Source organism: Scylla paramamosain, chromosome 7 (genome assembly GCF_035594125.1).
Source record: "Scylla paramamosain isolate STU-SP2022 chromosome 7, ASM3559412v1, whole genome shotgun sequence".
Lineage (NCBI taxonomy): Eukaryota > Metazoa > Arthropoda > Malacostraca > Decapoda > Portunidae > Scylla > Scylla paramamosain.
In genome coordinates, this window is record NC_087157.1 from 31,246,424 (window position 1) to 31,265,615 (window position 19,192).

The following is a 19,192-nucleotide window of genomic DNA, read 5'->3' on the forward strand; positions in this document are numbered from 1 at the left end:
AAGTATACATGAAGATGATGTCACTAAATAGTCTGGGTATACACGTTAGAACATCGTCTTTGTATGACCGTAACACATAAAACACCCTGATATGAACACTGGTTTTACCACGATGTACTAGGTTGCTTTCTGGGAATCACAGTCAAGGAAATTTTGTTTGTACTGGGATCACAAATGCAAAAACTTAAGAAAGTATTTCACTAATCCTTCTGGCTATCGGAAATTGAACAAATGTTCACCATTTGTTACTGCAATTACTTTTTACTAGTGAAACAATATTAACCCTTACTAAAAAGGATTATGGTAACATTTGATTTGTTTTAAGCACTTCTTTTATACTACATTTTTGGACCTAAAAACCAACCTTATGACAAAGTTACTGACAGATAATTGGCAAGATATACCGCTTGATACCCTGCTGATATTTTGTCATGAAAAAGTTGCTTGGTATAAGCATAGTTATATGTACTTGACTACATTGTCACCAGGATTCACTTAAATCATATGATACATAATAACTTCAGGTATCATTGTAGTAAAACTTCTTTCAGTATCTAGAGAGGTATGGTCTGTGATTCTTGTCTTGAAGACTGGACGTTGGATCCTTTGTTGAACACTGTTTGGTGCTATGTAGAGGTAGGGCTGTCTATCAACTCCAGCAGGGCTACATGCCCGTCGCTTTCGCTCTATTTCACCCATCATTCAGTACCTGAGAACTGCAGCAACAAGACTCTACTCAGATCCAGAGGAGCCTGTCGGTGATTGGGGTTTCCTTCTCCATACTAGTTTTATATTATTTAACAAATTTTTAATGTATAATTGTCTGTCTAAAACAATTCAGTTTTCTCCTTTATAAAAATTATAAAAAAAAAGGCTAATCCAAATCATAACCTTATGTACATTTAATAGGCAAGGAGGCGCCGCTACCTATGTGATCCTCATGCTGGTGGAATACTTCGTTAAGTCTGTTCTGCGACTCCCTGACGAGAGGTATGCTATAAGACCGTGTTGTTCGATGCTCTTGCCAAACACCTGCCTGACCTAGGAAACAAAAGATTGTTAGTTTAAATGTCTTTTTAATTATATATATATATATATATATATATATATATATATATATATATATATATATATATATATATATATATATATATATATATATATATATATATATAATATCTTTCCGCACAAAACCTTAGCTAGGTAGTACTTTTACATGGACATAAAAGAATATGTAAATTACTTTCATTAATGACTACATTATTATAGCCTGAAACAATTATATCACGTGGAAAGTGCATGAAATTTAAGAAGACTAAAATAAACAAACAAAAATAGATAAATAAATAATAACTTCGCACTAGCAAAATGTAACATCACAAAACTGGAACGGTTCAGTAAGACAAAAGAAACACACCCCGCCATCACCAATGTAATCAAGCAAGAAATGGACATGTTTATTTATTTATTTATTTATTTATATGTCCTGGAGTAACTTTACCTGCTAAAAGTGCTGATAGTCTGATTATCTTCTGTGTGCACAAAGGGGCAGGATATCACGGCACATTGACATACGCATGTCCTCAGTCACATAAACTAGCAGGATAGAATCTAAACTTAAACTCAGAATGCACGAAGTAATTTACAAAATCTTTCTAAGGTCTGCATTTTGTAATGCTTTTGACTCTCAAGTACGACTATTTTCAAAGGCCTCAGGGATGATAATTCCGGTCTTCATGGATTTTATTTATCTATTTATTATTTTTTCAATAATGGTGCAGAATTCTCATTGAAGCACCACTAGATCATGACAACGTAACACTTGAAAACCCTAACAACTTCTACCAGAGTCTGTTAAAATATAATTATTCAAGATAAAACACTAAATTATAAGAATACGGAAGATGTGCTTTCTCTTCAATGTGGTTCTTTGTTAAAATATATCAGTAAATAAAATTAATAAACATATTTTGATTCATTTCTTCTGTTGGACAAGCTTTTGTCTGAAGTCGTGTCTCCTTTCACAGTTTGACTGCAACGCGATCAAAAGAAACAGCGTTATGGGACCCATGGTCCCATAACGCTCTCGGCCATCAGAGCTCTTGGCCTTCTCCACCTTGATGGGACCAGCTAAGATAATAGTGTTTTAAATTGACAACGAAGAGCGATCCTCTGAGGGACCGTAACTCAGCCACAATGCATGGGGATGTGTCAGTTTCGTTATTATTATTATTATTATTTTTATTATTATTATTATTATTATTATTATATTTTGTTTATCTTTTTCTCCATGACCAAACGAGAGGCAAGGATATGGAGTGGTCATGGAGTATATACAACTACGTGACCTGTTAGGATGGATATTAACAAATTTGTGGTGAAGGATAACATGGAAGTGTGCAATAGTACAGAACATTAAAGATAACTAATAAGTCGTGTATAAAGTAATTTTAGTAATATTGATTACAGGGAAGGGCCCCACCTCTCATTCACCTTCAGTACACTGTAAGGGTGCGTTCCCACCAAACCATTCAATTCAATTCCATTCCATTCAATTCATTGTCATTCATGAGTGGCTATGATGGATCACGTTAATTCCTATGTAAGCGTTCCCACCGGGTCATTCAATTCAATTCCATTCCATTCAATTCCTGGCCATTCTCATTCAATGATGCATCTGGTTCCATTTTTCTCTCTTGAATGACAATCATTCGACTATAATAATTTCGCAGGTAGCGCCATGTATATTGTCTAATATTTATATTTTTCTCTAATTTTCATAACTTAATATTCGTGTAAGAAACAATCTGCAATTATCTATATTAATTACAGGTCTATTACGCGTTTGGTTCTCGTATTGAACGTGTTCAGTTGTCGTTGCCATCACAGAGCAACCGCTTCAGTTGTTGTGCTTGTGCTGTCGTCATCGAAGCATGGACGTGGAACAATTAATAAGTTTCGTGCAAGACCGGCGGCCCATATGAATGGAGAGCCTCAGTATAACTCGACCAACTGCTTAAATTTAAATTTCTCCTTGTCAATCCTGAAGAAATCATAAAATTTATCTGGATTATTGAGCAAATCTGGGAACAAATGTGCAAATGTCCCAAATTGTGCTCTCCTGCTATTAATGGGATGCATCCACATATTCCTTTGTTTCCTACGCCTTCTACGCCGCTGCAACAACAACAATGTTATTCTTGCTAGGTCACTGACGTCCATCTCGCACGAAGGCTTATTGCATACTAGATGACCTGAATGAAAAGTAAGCTGATGGCGTTGGTTGGAACGGTGTTCATTGAAAAAGAATTGAATGACGTGAATTGAATGGAATTGAATGGAATAGAGTGGCTTGGTGGGAACGCAGCCTAATAAGGTGAGGGGAAATGTTTCGTTGTCACCGAGACGTCTGAACCAGGATCAGCTAACGACATTCAAGGACCATTATCTAACGAATAACTCTCCCTCACTCCTTGATGATTTGTGTGTAGACGTTAGTTATATCAATATAATATAATAATGATAATATGAAAGCTGCTGATAACAATCTATCCGTCTGAGAACTCTGGACTTACGTATCAAAATACTACTCTGTTTATAATGATACAATTTAATGTGCAAATTGCGTCAACTGGTAGTGTTACTGTAGTACGTATATGTGAAATAATGATAGTCTCTATTTCTTTTCTTCCGTACCGAAATACGTACTTAAGACAAAATTTCCAGAAAATAATATTACCTATTTACAAGTTATGACGCGATTGTAGGGTTACAGAATAGCACTGAGGAACATAAAAGAAGAGCAGCTCACGAGCATCCTGAAGCCGTTTAAGGGCAGCAGCGGTGAATTCAGTGTCTTGGCAGAGGTTTAGTAACGGCCGTAGGAGTAATGCGTTTGCAGGTGTTCGTAAGCATGATATACAATGAAGCTATTAAAATTACCCGTTGGTCTTTGTTGAAAATATTGCAGTAGTTTTGATTATATTTCGATAGATCTTAGTAATCTAGCAATGAAGATAATAAGGCTCCTAGATGCTTCTTCGACTGACACCAACTAGACGTGAATCACCATACGCTTCGCTTTCAGTTATAGTCACTAACGTTTATCACGTATCGAGGTTCTTACTGTGATTGTTAATTGCTTATGTATTCTAAATTAAATAAATGAGATAACACAAGCTTAGATCAAATCATGTGTATAATTAGCTCATACACACGTACATATTGTCCTGCCTACGATGATTTTACACACACACACACACACACACACACACACACACACACACACACACACACTCTCTCTCTCTCTCTCTCTCTCTCTCTCTTACCTTTGAGGCTCTGGATTGGTGGCAGATCTCCTGTGCCTGAGGACCATCTGAGGACCGGCCACCAGCACCGGCAAGCTCTTCACACTGCTCCGCGGCGAGCCTCTCCTCTCAGACACAGGCCACTCGCTCCACGCCAGACCGTAATTGTCATGTTCTTTGCTCCCTAGAACATGAAGAAAGGTCAACGATACATGCCTTTCCTACAGTGGTAGAAGGAACTTATTTTGTGCTTGTGTATATTATGTACTGTACAATAAATACCAAGTGCATTGCCCATCGAAACGATTACATATCGCTATAATTTCCTTTACCGTCAACAGAACTCGCTACTAAAAAAAAAAAAAAAAAAAAAGTGAAGCAATTTCATGGAGTACAATTAGCATCAAATTTTGTTTCTGAATTCCAAATTTACAGAAAACATATACTTTTTCAACATTTTGCTGGACTGATCTTGACCTTATGTTTTTGTACTGCTTACTTTAACACAAGTGACATGTTGCTTTATCTACGAGTATATATTAGCAAATTTCGATAGGCCACTGATACAAATAATTTTTGTCTATTTCATCTGCACTTTTTTTTTTTCTTTTTGCATCTTTATAACGATGATCTACAAATTAAAGGCCGCGACCTACAAATTAAAAGGAAGCAAGGAATGCCTTGCTAACCATCATTGGGAAAGACGGGGCAGGACGGGGCTGCTGAGGCGCCAGGAGGGGACAGAGGGGCGTAGGTGGGAGGAGGGAAGAGTTGTGTTGTGCCACCGCTAGGGCTGCTGCTGCTAACACTACTACTGCTGCTCACACTACTCCCGCTCGACAACTGCCGCTTCCTCTTGGGTGGGGTGGGTGCAAAGGGCCTGAAATAGACCTACAGTGAATTTACATGTATTACTATTATACGTATAGTAAATATCTGCAGGGGATCAAAATACATATACTACTGTAATGCGCATACACTGCATGTGAAACATGGAATTAGTGTGTGGTTTATGCAACAATTTGTTGATTAACTTGAGATGCAAATGACAGTTGTGTGGAACTGGTTACTTGGTGTGGCGTTGGAATATTCATCCACTAAAAAAAAAAAATCACATTAGCTACAGAGAATAAGCGGGGATGCCAAGCGACCTTCAGCATATTTACAGTTAAGAAATATTCAGAACCTTTTTAAGAAACAGGTCATGAGGCAGTGGTAGACCGGATTGCATTCTGATGCTACTATGTGTTACAACCAGACTCACCAGGATGTTTCCAGTTTCTCCAGCTCGCTAAGCCGCCTAATATGCCGCTTCCCCTTGGTGCTGGGGGACGGGCTGGTGGCGGGCTGGATGCGGTACACCAGGAACAGCAGGTACTCGGCATGTGCATCGTCCTCCTTGTCCTTACTGGATATGCTCCACGGCTGGAACATTGGGTTATAAGCCTGGAACATGAAGTAGGCCTGGATATGGCTCAGCAGCGCCTCCTTCAGTGCCTGGACAGAGTAGCGCGCACCACAACCATTTCTAGGAATAGAGGAGCGTGTGAGGCGCGCCACTGCCACCATCCCTGAGTGGTTCTTCCTCTTCAGGCCGTACCACAGCTCCTCCATGGCCTTCAGGTTTCGTCCTTCGGGAGTACTGACCTGGCTGGCCGGTCTGTGGTGGCACGTGTCCTCTGTAAGCCCACTCCTGGCACCCTTCGTCCGACTTGGCGAGGAAGCCACGTCCACTTTGGCGGATGCTATAGAGAACTCGGTGACGGGGTGACCCAGCGTGCTGAGCTGGGTGATGATGGAGTTACATTTGGTGGTCAGACGGATGACGGCTTCATCAAAATCGACTGCGCGGTCAACATCAACCAGCAGCGCGGTGTCATAGCTGTAGCCTCCATTCCCAGGCTCCATGCACAAGGACTCAAACACTCGCCGATCACTCATCCTGACTCTCTAGCGTTGTTCAACATAGGCAGCTTAGAGACTGTTGCGAGCTTTTGCCCTTGGAATATCTCTCTCTCTCTCTCTCTCTCTCTCTCTCTCTCTCTCTCTCTCTCTCTCTCTCTCTCTCTCTCTCTCTCTCTCATAAAACACACATCGCGTAGCTTGGCCTCAGCAGTCTTCTATTTAGTTTTATCTAGCCGCGTACACATATCAACGGACAGGATCTAGTGAACACATAAATATAGTGATAAACAGCACTGCAGTTGGAGTCCAATCCTGCACGATGTAGCTCCACCAGCCTCGATCGCTTAATGTAGCGTTAGCATGCACACGGTATACCCCATGACATGACTATCACACCTGTTCATTCTCCACCACACTACGGCGCCTGGCTAAATTATGTCAAATTAGACAATGTAGGGGACGCAACTCACGCGTCTTATATGCGAGTAAGCGTTGCTAACCATTTTTAGGCAGGTATCCATATACAAAACATAAATTCTTAGTTAAATATAGAATTGGCACACGCGCTTAGTCACTCGTACACACACACTGATTCTATTTCTATGCCATCAGCCTCCACATAACTATTTACCTGCTTAACTTGTATCATTATAGCAACAACCGCTGTCACTTTCTCTTTATATTTCTACTTATACCAAATTTCTACCTAGAAAGTTATTCTGTCATAACTATAACACTTTTTTCAATTTCTGATGGAGCTTGTTCCCATCCAGAGGCAGCACATTCCGGCAGTCACTGCATCAACACCTGTGACACTACTTACACAACTCCTCTCTCTCTCTCTCTCTCTCTCTCTCTCTCTCTCTCTCTCTGTCAGTATGGCACACTTTCCATTACTTATCATTCCAAGATTGTTGTATCAAATATAGACGAGTCTCTTCAAGGCGACTTTTTCTTTCTCACTGTAGAATCTTTCATCAGTTGTCACTAAACTTGCTGAAATGTAAACAAACCTTTATGAGCTATCTCTCAACTGATAGCTACTTACGCCACCAGTTCTCGTGCCCCGACTCGATTAAACAGTCATAACAAAAAACGGAGGCCCACAGACGGCCCCGAAGCTGTTACTAAGGTACTACATATAGCAAAGCGATGTGCTATAAAGGTGGTGTATTCCAAAACAATCGCACTTTAAATCTTCATAATATCAGGCAACTGCATACCGCGCCGATTTCTATGACTCAGAGAAACTCAGGTGAACTAAGGCCGACATCACAGTTACCTGTGTGATAGGGGTGGGCAGATGCCAAGAGCAACACCTGGAGAGGCAACAACAACACTCCTACACTCCCCGCTAGCAGACCAACACTGAGTCGCAGTTGGCGTCGGACTCGGCTATGAGACGCGGGGGAGGGAGAGGGAGAGCGGTTGAGGTATATAGGACTGGGAGGAGGTGGAGGGCGGGAAGGGGTGCTGGTTGCGAGTGGATGGGGTTTGGGGCGCAGGGAACGAGTCGAGTCGTGACGAGAGAGAGAGAGAGAGAGAGAGAGAGAGAGAGAGAGCACACGCAGACCGGCCCGGCTGGGGAGAGGCTGGGGGAGCGGGCGGTGTTCCTAAGTTACATAACAGGTTTGGGTTGTCGGGCGACGTTGCCTTGTTTTTCAAAGTGGGACGTGCGCAACGCAAATACCAAGCGTTATCACAACAAGGGAAAGTATAGAACATATTTTTGTCACATTTATAACAGCTTGATATATTGTGGAGAAAGTGCTACAAAATTTGTCGAACTGTATCTATTTATTTATTCTTAAGTTCTATTTACTTATTATTCTTGACAATTTGGGAAATCTGAAAACCGACTATAATCTTACAATATATATATATATATATATATATATATATATATATATATATATATATATATATATATATATATATATATATATATATATATATATATATATATATATATATATATATATATATATAATCCTGCAGACTTGGCTTCTGGAGGTATTGGCTTTGCTGAAAAGCTTTGCTGAAAAGAGACCTGAAAACCTCGGAGCACGACTACATGTCCGTACAGACATGCAGTTCTTTGTACAGTGACGCCAGAAACCCCGCAATATGTGAGTACCACCAGTGAGTCAGCAGACAAAGGCTGAGATGAAGACTGAAAGGAGCGTACGAACAGGATGAGGGGAAGATTTTAAAGCTACCCCCACCAGAATGAAACTGAGAAGGAGGTGGAGAGGGAGCGGATGTAGTGCCAGCAACGAGGGGGAATGTAAAGCGCCTCGCCAGGCCCTAGGATCAGATCGCTGTATTCCGCCTGCTGCAGCATAGGCCACATGTCTGCCGGGCCTTCCACGTCAGCTTGGGAGGTGTTACTGAGCAGTGGGTCAGGGTGGGCATACAGTAGATGGCTCTGGTCCTCCCCATACAGGCGAATATACTTGTAGCCCACGACCTAGGATAAGACACATCTGTTATCAGATTTATATACAGTTTACAATTTGTCTTTTCCTCAAACAGCAGCGGAAAACATCAGTGTTACGAGAAAGAGGTACAGAAGAGCTTTTACTATAGAAACCTTGTGTCTAACTTGCCTGCACGAGGATGTTGTGGTCAGGGTCATGATGCAGTGGACTGACGGTTCCACGAGGTCCTATCCAGGCATTGATGCGGGGCGGCTGCTGCCCCAAGTGACAATAATCCGGCACCACAATGTCCTCCATTAGCTGTGGGACTTGATCCAGCAAGTGGTGCTGAGCCAGGTAGCCAGTGGGTCGCCCTTCATCGCCGCACCTCGCCACATACTCAGTGAAATACTCGTCTAGCGTCATAAGCCGTTGATACCAGCTGCTGTCTGTGTAGCGTGCACCCACCTCTACAGGCACGGTCCGCGCACCGGCCACTTTTCGGAAGTAAAATAAGCTCCATCTCTTGAGGGCAGGCCAGTGCGACACTACGCCTAGTAGCTTCACCGGTACACCGTCCTCCATGTAGCGCAGAAGGAATCGGTCCAAAGCAGGACATGTGGCGACAGCCAGCGGCCGGCTGACGATGGCCGAATCTTCCTGTATGACAGGCGACTCGTCAGTCTCGGTGTCAGCATGTCTCCCCACGGCAGCTAGGCGGGCGAAGGGATTTAGAGTGGCTGCAGCGGAATGGAGAGGACTGTGCTCTACGGTGGCACCCATCAGCAGTCCTCGGTCACAGGCCCGTATCACTCCCCCCACCTCCTCCAACAGAGAGGGAGCGGGAGTAGCAGAATGAAGTAAGCCACAATGAAGCCGTTGCAGTAGCATACCCACCAAAGCGATGCTGCCCCACGTGAACACCAGTCGCCACGTGAGGGAAACCTCCTTCCAGTGACCTGCCTCAAGAAGACGGCAAATACGAGCGTCGGTTAAACAGGAACACCAACTAGAGAAATAATGGAAGATGTATGGCTTAGTGTAAAACATCCTTGCAGTTTTCCGCAACCCACAACAGCGAGCCACACACACACACACACACACACACACACACACACACACACACACACAAACACACACACACACACACACACAGAGAGAGAGAGAGAGAGAGAGAGAGAGAGAGAGAGAGAGAGAGAGAGAGAGAGAGAGAGAGAGTATTTTTCCCAGGAACCTTTACACATTATGAGCCAGAAGGAGAGACGTAACTACTACACATGAAAGCGAGATGCTGATGATGTTACTGCTGATAATGGTGATGGTACTCAGTCGATACGGCAAATCACGCAAACAACAACCACTGTTTTCAAGCTCAATAATAATAATAATAATAATAATAATAATAATAATAATGGCGAGGAAGAGCTTATTTAACGCTCTGGCTCCTGATAGAAACTATTTCTAAAGGTCATACAGATGATTAATGGATTTCTCATGGTTGTTTTCTTTTTTCTGTTGATAATGCAGAATCCTTTTTAAATTATCCCTAGAATCATAAAAACAGTCAGAAATCCCAAAACTTCTAAAAGCAATCAAAATGGGATGCCAAAGTGTTCGAGAATGTAGTCGCAGGTTCTTACGAGGCTAATCATTTACTCGTACTTCCTTAATGCAGCCATCATAGTTCCTTTAATCGTTAAGAAATACAATAGTAATGATGACGCTCAAAAATTTAAAGCAAAAGAAACTACTGGCAGTTTATCCAAGATCTTCATAAACAGATTAATTACACTTTTAGTGTCTGGATATTCGAAATGGAAACCAACAATAGAAACAGGTTACAGAAGCTCAACTAGGGATAGTCTACACACAATAAACAACATTTTTGACGTTTTTGTCTTAAACTTTAAAAACTATCTTCGGAGATTACAGAGATGAATGATTGGGTTTCCATGAGTGTTTTCCCCAATGATGATGCAAGATCCTTGATGAATCATCACTAAAATCGTGAAAACAGACTTGCACGACCAATAACTCATCATTAAGCCTGGTGCTAAAAGAATCACCCTCAGCTGATCGGAAACTAATAATCTTGACTCTTCTGTGCACTATCAGTACATAACAAGGCACCCGATTGAATACATTGTTGAAGCATGGAATTAAAAACTATTCTGTTAAATTTATCAGGCAAACATCATATTCCATGAAAATTTAAACCAACATGAGGAAAGGAGTGACACGTCAGCATCCTGCCAGAACTTCGTACAACTTACTCGTATCAAGAAAATATTTTGGAAAAGCTGATATGAGAAATTAAAGGCATGAATATATAGAATACTTAAATAATCTTATATGATAATCGCAAGACAGCAAATATTTATCTTCTATGACGATTATAATGCAACGAGTGTGAGGACTGCGAACACACACACACACACACACATTGCAGCCTGGGAAATCTCCGAGATACATTAATTAATCAAGGCGTCACTTCTCATCCATACACAATAGTTCCCCCATTCAGGCTGCGCCCTGTGACAGAGAACGAATCGCCATCCAGGAATAAAGGGGTCCCTATTCTCGCCCCAGGAAATTAGACCTACCAGTGTTATGCAGTAGGATGTAGTAGTAGTAGAAGTAGTAGTAGTAGTAGTAGTAGTAGTAGTAGTAGTAGTAGTAGTAGTAGTAGTAGTAGTAGTAGTAGTAGTAGTAGTAGTAGTGGTTTTTATATCATATACTTAAAGCCATATACTCGTACATGAACATCACCTTCTAAAGTATAGGTGTGGCACTATTCACCTGTGTTGAGGCGCTGCCAGGTGTGGTCCAGCAGCGCGCTAACCACCACCACGCTGTGTTCATTGGGCGTCTGTGGAGCGTCGTAAGGAGACTCCCTTGCCACCTCCTGCAGCAGAGAAGCCAGTGTGTGGCTTACCCAGCTGCCTGTCACATCTGTCTCAACGCCCTCAGGCAGCATCCACACAGGGACAGGGGAACACGGGATGACATTCCTGAGAAGGACAGGATGTCTTTGGTGTCCTGCTACCCCGTCGTCCCGAATGTTGCTGCGCTGAGCTTGGAGTTCTGCCCTCACCCTCTCCCGCACCTCGGTCAAAGCCGTCCTTACCACGGCGCGTAGGTCTCCCTCATCTGGCATCTCCAATTTTCCTTCTTCAGATCTGGAAAGAAAACACAAGCAATAAGAAGAAGACACTTAATTCAAGCAACACGTGGTTATGTTTTCATAATTCCTAATAAGACGATGCGTAATGAATTTTTATATCACGAATATACGAACTGAGTCAAAATTAGAAACAACAAAGTGGTAACTACATATTTTTCTGATAGAGAAATTGTTATGATAAAAGTAACACCAGATATCGGTGATGCCATCTACTGACGCAAATCTGAAATCACTTCAAAATTATCAGGATATACAGTATTTTTAAGGCCTTTTCTATTTACAAGGATATTCCGTAATTAGTCCAGTTGAGAGACAAGTAGTTTCTTGTTCAACCGGAATTAATAGAACGCTATAACATGTTCTCTGTTTCAACATATAACTTTTCATGATATACTATCTCTTGTTCACCACTGGAGACCCTGTGACATCACTAGAGCAATGTGATTTGAGGCAAAATACGACAGAGCAGAGTCAAGATTCAATTCCCATGCATGCACCCGCCTAATAACACCGCTCATTTCATACACTATGTACGGTTTGCAACACTCTTGTAATCCTTTAAACAGTTACTAATTCCTGTTTACCCTTGAGGATCCTCTGGCATCACTAGGAAAGAGTATTTGAGGCAAAATAAGCACCAGTTGAATAGGAATGCATGGACCACTTCTACCATTTAGGTTGTTCTAGATTTGTATGCTTCTACCCTTCTCTCTCTCTCTCTCTCTCTCTCTCTCTCTCTCTCTCTCTCTCTCTCTCTCTCTCTCTCTCTTCTTGCATGTGTCTCTCTTGTGTCTCATGAGTTTTAATCTTTATCCGTTTTCTTCATTGCTTTCCAGACCCTACGACTATGTACTACAAACTTTAATCAGATTTCCCTTCCTTTCCCTCTTGTTGTGATGAATTTTTAGTGGGTGTTTCTTTTTTTGTTCATAGGCAGAACCCTTCACCATGACACTGTTCCAATTCTGCATGACCTTTTTGACCTCGCTTTAGGGACTGGCACTCTCAGTGGACCTTTTTTTCTTTTTTGTACTTTTGTTTCCCTTAACCAGTGCCCCTCTTACATAAAAAAAAATAAAGAAATAAAGAAAAGACCTTGTACGTCCATTCCATTACATCTTTCTCCCTCTGATATGAAAACCAATTCGCTCTACATAGATGACTAAAGCGATACTCATGGGTGTATTTTTTTTTTCACTGATGATGTTGAAACTTTATTAATATATCACTAGAATCATGAAAACAATCCGCTAAAATTTGTTACGAGGTAAGCCGCGGAAATATTTACTATTGCTGAAATTACAGACGTAGATGACAGGATACAAGTAGATGTAACGATGCAAAACACGCTTAATTCTTTAGGAAATTATTTTTTAACACTGAAATGTTTCCTAACCTGTTAAAATGCCAGGAAATGTTTGTGTGTCCGCTAAAGAGACACAAGGTGTTCCTCCAGCTGACCTTAAATGACGGTAAAGCTGTTGGGAGTAACAATCAACAACCTGGATTGAAGTGACCATGTTAACCATATAATTAGCAAGGCCAACAGGTGTTTCTTCACTTTTTACTGTGCACAAAAGTTTGTGTTTAGTGTAAAAGCAGTTTCAGTTGTACGAGTGGAGCATGCGCACCGTGCTGGAGTGCGCCGCGCCCATGTAGGCACCCTTGCCTGACGCCCTGTAGCCCATGCAAAAACCCGCATTCAGAATAGTGCTGTTCTAGAGAATGACACTCACCTCACCGTCTTATTCGTCTTGAACGCCAAAAGTCTTTACGAAAGACGTATTGAGATATATATTTTTGAAAAGGGTTTGCCAAAGTCCAACAAGCATAGGACAATGTTGCCACCAAGATCTTGGTTGCCACCAATGTTACGCGAGGTTCACGGCAGGACTACACGAAGGGGCGACAACCTGTTACAAGCTTTACGGTGCCGCATCTTCCCATACCAGCAATCAATCGTGCCATGCGTGGTTATCAAACTCAACCAAAATATGTTATAACGATTATGCACCAGCCCACACGTTCTTATTGGAATATTTTGATTGAATAACGTTTTATTATTTATTGTTTTTATTGTAAATAGTTCTCTCTCTCTCTCTCTCTCTCTCTCTCTCTCTCTCTCTCTCTCTCTCTCTCAGCAAGTTTTCCGTTTTAACTTTTTAGCAAGTGATTTATTCGTATATACCTTCATGTTTGAAGTCATGTCAAGTCATGCTATAATCAAATTTTGTAACTTGGCAAATAAACCATTAATTGTCCTCATTATTATTAAGAATGCAGGTTTATTGTTATATTGTGTTTTAAATAGCAGACTTCTTACGTTTTCAGCTTCAAAAAGACCCATCCTCCTTACCAGTCACATCAGTGAAAGTACACGCAAGCACAGCCATCAAAGTAGATAGTCATAGATCCCTTGTTGTCTTGCGGAGTGTTTCTAAATTGTGTCGCCTTCATAACACCGACCTCATTAGTAATATAGACTCTCTCTGTCTCTCTCTCTCTCTCTCTGAAAATTGTAAGTAAACAAAAGTATACATTATTCTGTCCTAGTTCTTAATTTGACGAGATAACATAGCGAACACAAGATATGTTCTGAAACTGCGTTGTTTTGTGGTTCCTTCTTGAAAACCTGAACACCACTGACACGTCCCCATCCTCACTGAGCCCGGCTCTCCAGGGACTGTCCTACATTGGCTGCAGCGCTAATGAACTGGTCTTCGTTACGCCGTCAGTAAACACTCATTTGGGTAGAAATACTCGAGTTTATTTTTTACCACATATCTTCACACTCAATATATGTGTAACAAAGTCCACTTCTTAGTACTGATGAGTATGAGGAATTCCACAAACACCCTTCCCTTCCATTACATCCTCTCCTAAGTCTCTTGCTCATTCCCCGGCCAAAACTTCTACAGATATTCGTCTCTGGAGTTAAATCAAACCACAAGCAATTAATCTCACTTTAATTCATGCCACATTAATTTGAGCAACAACAAGAATTCTGAGTTAAAAATAGCACGTCTCGTAAAGCAACAGCACATGACCTCAAGAACAGTCCTGCTGAGGCGCTACTGCGTGCAGCGTGTTATTTGCGTGCGAGTCTTCGTCATCCACCGAGTCTTCAGAGACACGTCATTTCTCCAGTGTGATTCGTATTAATGTGAGCGGAGAGGCAGTTGCTGTTTTAAGGTGATTGGGGAACTAAACTGAAAATTTGTATTATTCATGCAGAATATTTTTCTTTTCATATTGTACTTTTTACGAAGCTGGTAAAACTGAGCAAGATAGATTAAGTTTGGAGTTCCAAAGTAGAAGCCCGTTCCTCACAAGCGATGCAAATCTAGCATCGATATAAACTTTCATCTCGCCCTGTCTAACCCCGCAGGGATTCCTGTTGAGGCACAGTCGAGACTCTGGAAACAGTTCGCCCGCCACCTTCCATTCGAGTTGTTCCCGAATCACTGTTGTCGCTTTCATCACTGGATTCGGATGCCACCACTGGGTCTCCCCAGTAGTTGAACACACGGAGTGAGGGCATCTGGCTCACCACCACCTGGAGGAGGACGTCATCAACGTCATTACACTGCTCCAAGTCCAAGATGAGCAGGTCCGGTAGGGCTGTTGGCACGCTACCGAAGACTGTGCCAGTGAGCTGCACCACGCCTACCAGATCTAACACTTGCAGTCGAGGACAACGTGCGATGATGGCACTCACCCCTGCATCTGTCACTTCCCAGCACCAGTGTAGTGCCAAGTGCAACAGTTGTGGGCAGCATCCTGCCATGGCCTCCAACACACTGTCATCAAGCAGGGAACACTCTCCTAGGTTGACATGAGCTAAATGAGGCAACCTACCGTCCTCAAAAAGAGTTCTGAGCCCAGCTGGCGTCAGCTGGCAGCCCTTGCGTAGCTTGAGCCACGTGAGATTTCTTAGACATACGATTCCCAGTAGGCCTTTATCCGTCATCTTTTCGCAGAAAGAAACCCCTAGTTTCAATAACTGGGTACATGTTCGTAGAGACTGATAAGAAGCGTCAGTGAGCTTCTCACCATCAAGGAAGAGATACTTGAGGGAATGACTCAAACTCTCCGTAAGGAATATGACGGAGTTGTCATGGATATTGGTGATTCCATCAATATCGAGATACTCCAGCGACCGACACTGCTTGGCTATTGTGATGAGACCCACATCATCCAATAGGTCGCAGTGGGACAAATTAAGGTGCCGCAGGTGCAGAAAGCCCGCCATTAAAATGAAAGATTCTCTGTCGCACACACGCGAGCCCTCTACGTTTAAACTTTGCAAGCGAGAGCAATTTTCCATTAACGCCCTAAAAACAACTTCCGTTAATCCATCACTAAACTTAACGGTGAGTTCCTTCAACCTAGGGCAAAAAGAGGCGGCATGCAGCAGTAGGTCCTGCGCGTCCTCGCGGCTTTGCAGTTCCAGTGTCGCCAGTAGAGGCGCGCTGGCCAGCAAGCTCTTGATACGATCTCCATCTACGTGATTCTGAAAGGAGAAGATGAGGCATGTCCTCAGAGTTGGATCCCTGGCCAAGTCTCGCCATGCCACGCAAACAGGCTCCACACTTCGCCCCAGCTCCTGCACACTCAGGAAGCTGAAGATGTACAATAGAATCTCTCGCGGCACACAGTGCACATGGCACTGGGCTTGAGGTGCGTTGGCCTCGCCCCCGTCCTCGCTGCAGCTGCTGCTGGACGACCTCTCTTGTGAGTGACTCGCATCACATGGGATCCCTGCCCTATCTAGGTCTCCTGCCGCCGCACCAGCTCCTTCATCACTCCACATGGCGGACCTTCCTGTGCAGGGTGTCAGCTGGAGGCCTCATCATCGGGAAGCATCGCAGGTGGTGGGGGTGATGGGATGGTGAAAGCAAGACGGCGCTCCCTCGGGCCTCACCCTTGAAAGAGACAAAAAGAAACCTCAGCATCATTTAAAGACAGAAGCCGAGACGCTGCTGAGTGAGCTGCCCTATTGATGGTGGTGGTCATGGTATAGGTGGTGGAAATAGTGAAGGTTGTGGCGCTGACAGTGATGATGGTGACACCACCACCACCACCACTATCACCACCACTTGGTCATCATCACCACACCACCAACACTATTACCATCACCATCACCATCACCATGCTACACTTACCGTTGCCCTCACCATCATCACCACACCACCATTGCTATAAGAAGCGTCACAGCTCCTATGAATACGAGTGTAACTGATGACACTGTCGTCTAGTATACATCATGCACAATCATTAATTTACGAATATATGTATCATTCCTCGCACTTTTCCTTCCTCTGTATGATAACTCTTTCATGTCGGATTCAGAGAAAGCTTAATTAGGAAAACATAAGTATTCACTGAGCGAAAACCTTCATCATAACACATGACAGACAGTCTTTATTCAAGGATAGTGTGTGTGTGTGTGTGTGTGTGTGTGTGTGTGTGTGTGTGTGTGTGTGTGTGTGTGTGTGTGTGTGTGTGTGTGTGTGTGTGTGTGTGTGTGTGTGTGTGAGTGTGTGTAAACAAATTTTCAGTACACACACACAAACAAAAAGTAAACAAGTATAACTCCACCACAATAATGCAGAATTACCAACAAGAGCTACTTTTCTTTACTCATTAAACTTACCCCTACCTCCGTCTCTTCCAGTCTGAACCTCATTCTCCAAATCTGCCTCCCTCCTTCCCTCCCTCCGTCCCAGTCATTAAGCTAGGAGGCAAATCAATCAATACACACACACACAAAGAAAAAATAATAGTGGAATTAAGCGACAATTATAAGTGTTGAGCAGCTCTGGCAGCGAGGTGCACCAGCGAGCAACGGTGCATCGATCACTGTCGGTTGCGTGTATGAGCCGTTGTCATGGTACTTCCTGTTGAGGTCGTGTACCGTCTGGGGACAGTCTTGGAGTAGCGACATTTGCAACCAGTGTTAGAAGAAGAAAATACTCGGAACAATACGTTAGAGTATCAGTACAACAACAGCAGAAGCAACAGCAATGGCAACCATAACAATAATAATAAACACTGCTACTGCTGCTACTGCTACTGCTATTACTACTACTGTTGTTGCTGCTGCTGCTGCTGCTGCTGCTGCTACTACTACTACTACTACTACTACTACTGCTACTTCTACTACTACTACTACTGCTACTGCTACTGCTACGACTACTACTACTACTAATAATAATAATAATGCTCCTCCTGCTGCTGCTGCTGCTGCTGCTGCTATTATTACTATTGTCGTTATTATTGTCATTATTATTATTATTATTATTATTATTATTATTATTATTATTATTATTATATTATTATTATTATCATTGCCATTATCATTATCATTATTGTTGTCATCATCATCATTCTCATTATCATGATTATAATCGTTCACTGCGAGTATAATAAAAGAATGTTGACAAGTCATCTTTTAATGTGAATAAAATAATACAAAATATTATACTAAAAAGGCACGACTAGACTAAATGTCTGCGACGGGTGAGGTACACACACACACACACACACACACACACACACACACACACACACACACACACACACACACATTCACACAGCACGGACGCACGTGCACGCACGCACGCGCGCCAAACACACACACACACACACACACACACACACACACACACACACACACACACACACACACACACACACACACATCATTCCGCCTTCTCCTTGTCTTTGCCCTCGTTGTCCGTCACGTCAGTGGTCACCTCCTCGGCCTCGGAGCGCACGTCCTGCAGCGATCCAGCGGTCACCTTTCTCACGACAACGCGGCCAATGAGGAAGGTCCACACCAGATCGATAACCAGCAGGCCACACACGAGGCCGTACTGTAACCTGAATGCAGGCGTTTGGAAGCCCTCACCAGTCTGAATCAACACCTCCTTCATGATCCAGAAGGGATAGAGGTAGCAGCGCGTCACGGCCCAACTCAAGATGAACACCACGAAGATGGCATCGGTGGGGCCGTTGATCCCGGCGTAAGTGAGCATCTTGGCGGAGAGCAGCGGCACGTCGGACACCTCGTGCACTAGCAACACTAACGATCCTGAGCGGATGAAGTTACACGCCCAAGAGAACACCATGAGTAGCACAGTGAAGAGGTGGTGCAGCATCATCTGTACTTTGTCGAAGGTGCTTCGGCCCGGAGAGTGCACCTGCAGGAAGGTGGATGCCCAGAAGTAAGAGAGGCCACACATGTAGTACCACCACATGTCGTCGTCCACGTGGTGGTGCGGGTAGTCCGTCCAAGTCACGGAAATATCCCACGTCCACGGCTTGGAAAACATCACCACCATGCCGAGGACCGTCAGTGTGGTGTGGCATAT

The 19,192-nt window shown here is 43.0% G+C and overlaps 1 protein-coding gene across 9 annotated transcripts in view; it reads right to left on the bottom strand.

The window, feature by feature from the left end:
- Positions 1-6,321: 6,321 nt before the first annotated feature.
- The window catches only part of LOC135102357 (bifunctional peptidase and arginyl-hydroxylase JMJD5-like), a 58,663-nt gene continuing 45,792 nt past the window's right edge, over positions 6,322-19,192 (bottom strand). For 5 of the 9 annotated variants that reach the window (XM_064007473.1, XM_064007466.1, XM_064007467.1 and 2 more), the window contains 4 exons: positions 11,432-11,811; positions 8,822-9,591; positions 7,495-8,682; positions 6,322-7,208 (listed from right to left, as the gene is read on the bottom strand). In XM_064007473.1, the coding sequence (XP_063863543.1) occupies positions 8,428-8,682; positions 8,822-9,591; positions 11,432-11,789 (1,383 nt within the window). In that variant the 5' untranslated portion in view covers positions 11,790-11,811 and the 3' untranslated portion in view covers positions 6,322-7,208; positions 7,495-8,427. Of the gene's footprint in view, positions 7,209-7,494; positions 8,683-8,821; positions 9,592-11,431; positions 11,812-14,768; positions 16,742-19,192 lie in introns of those variants that run through there. The other 4 variants (XM_064007469.1, XM_064007472.1, XM_064007470.1 and 1 more) reach the window with 1 other exon arrangement.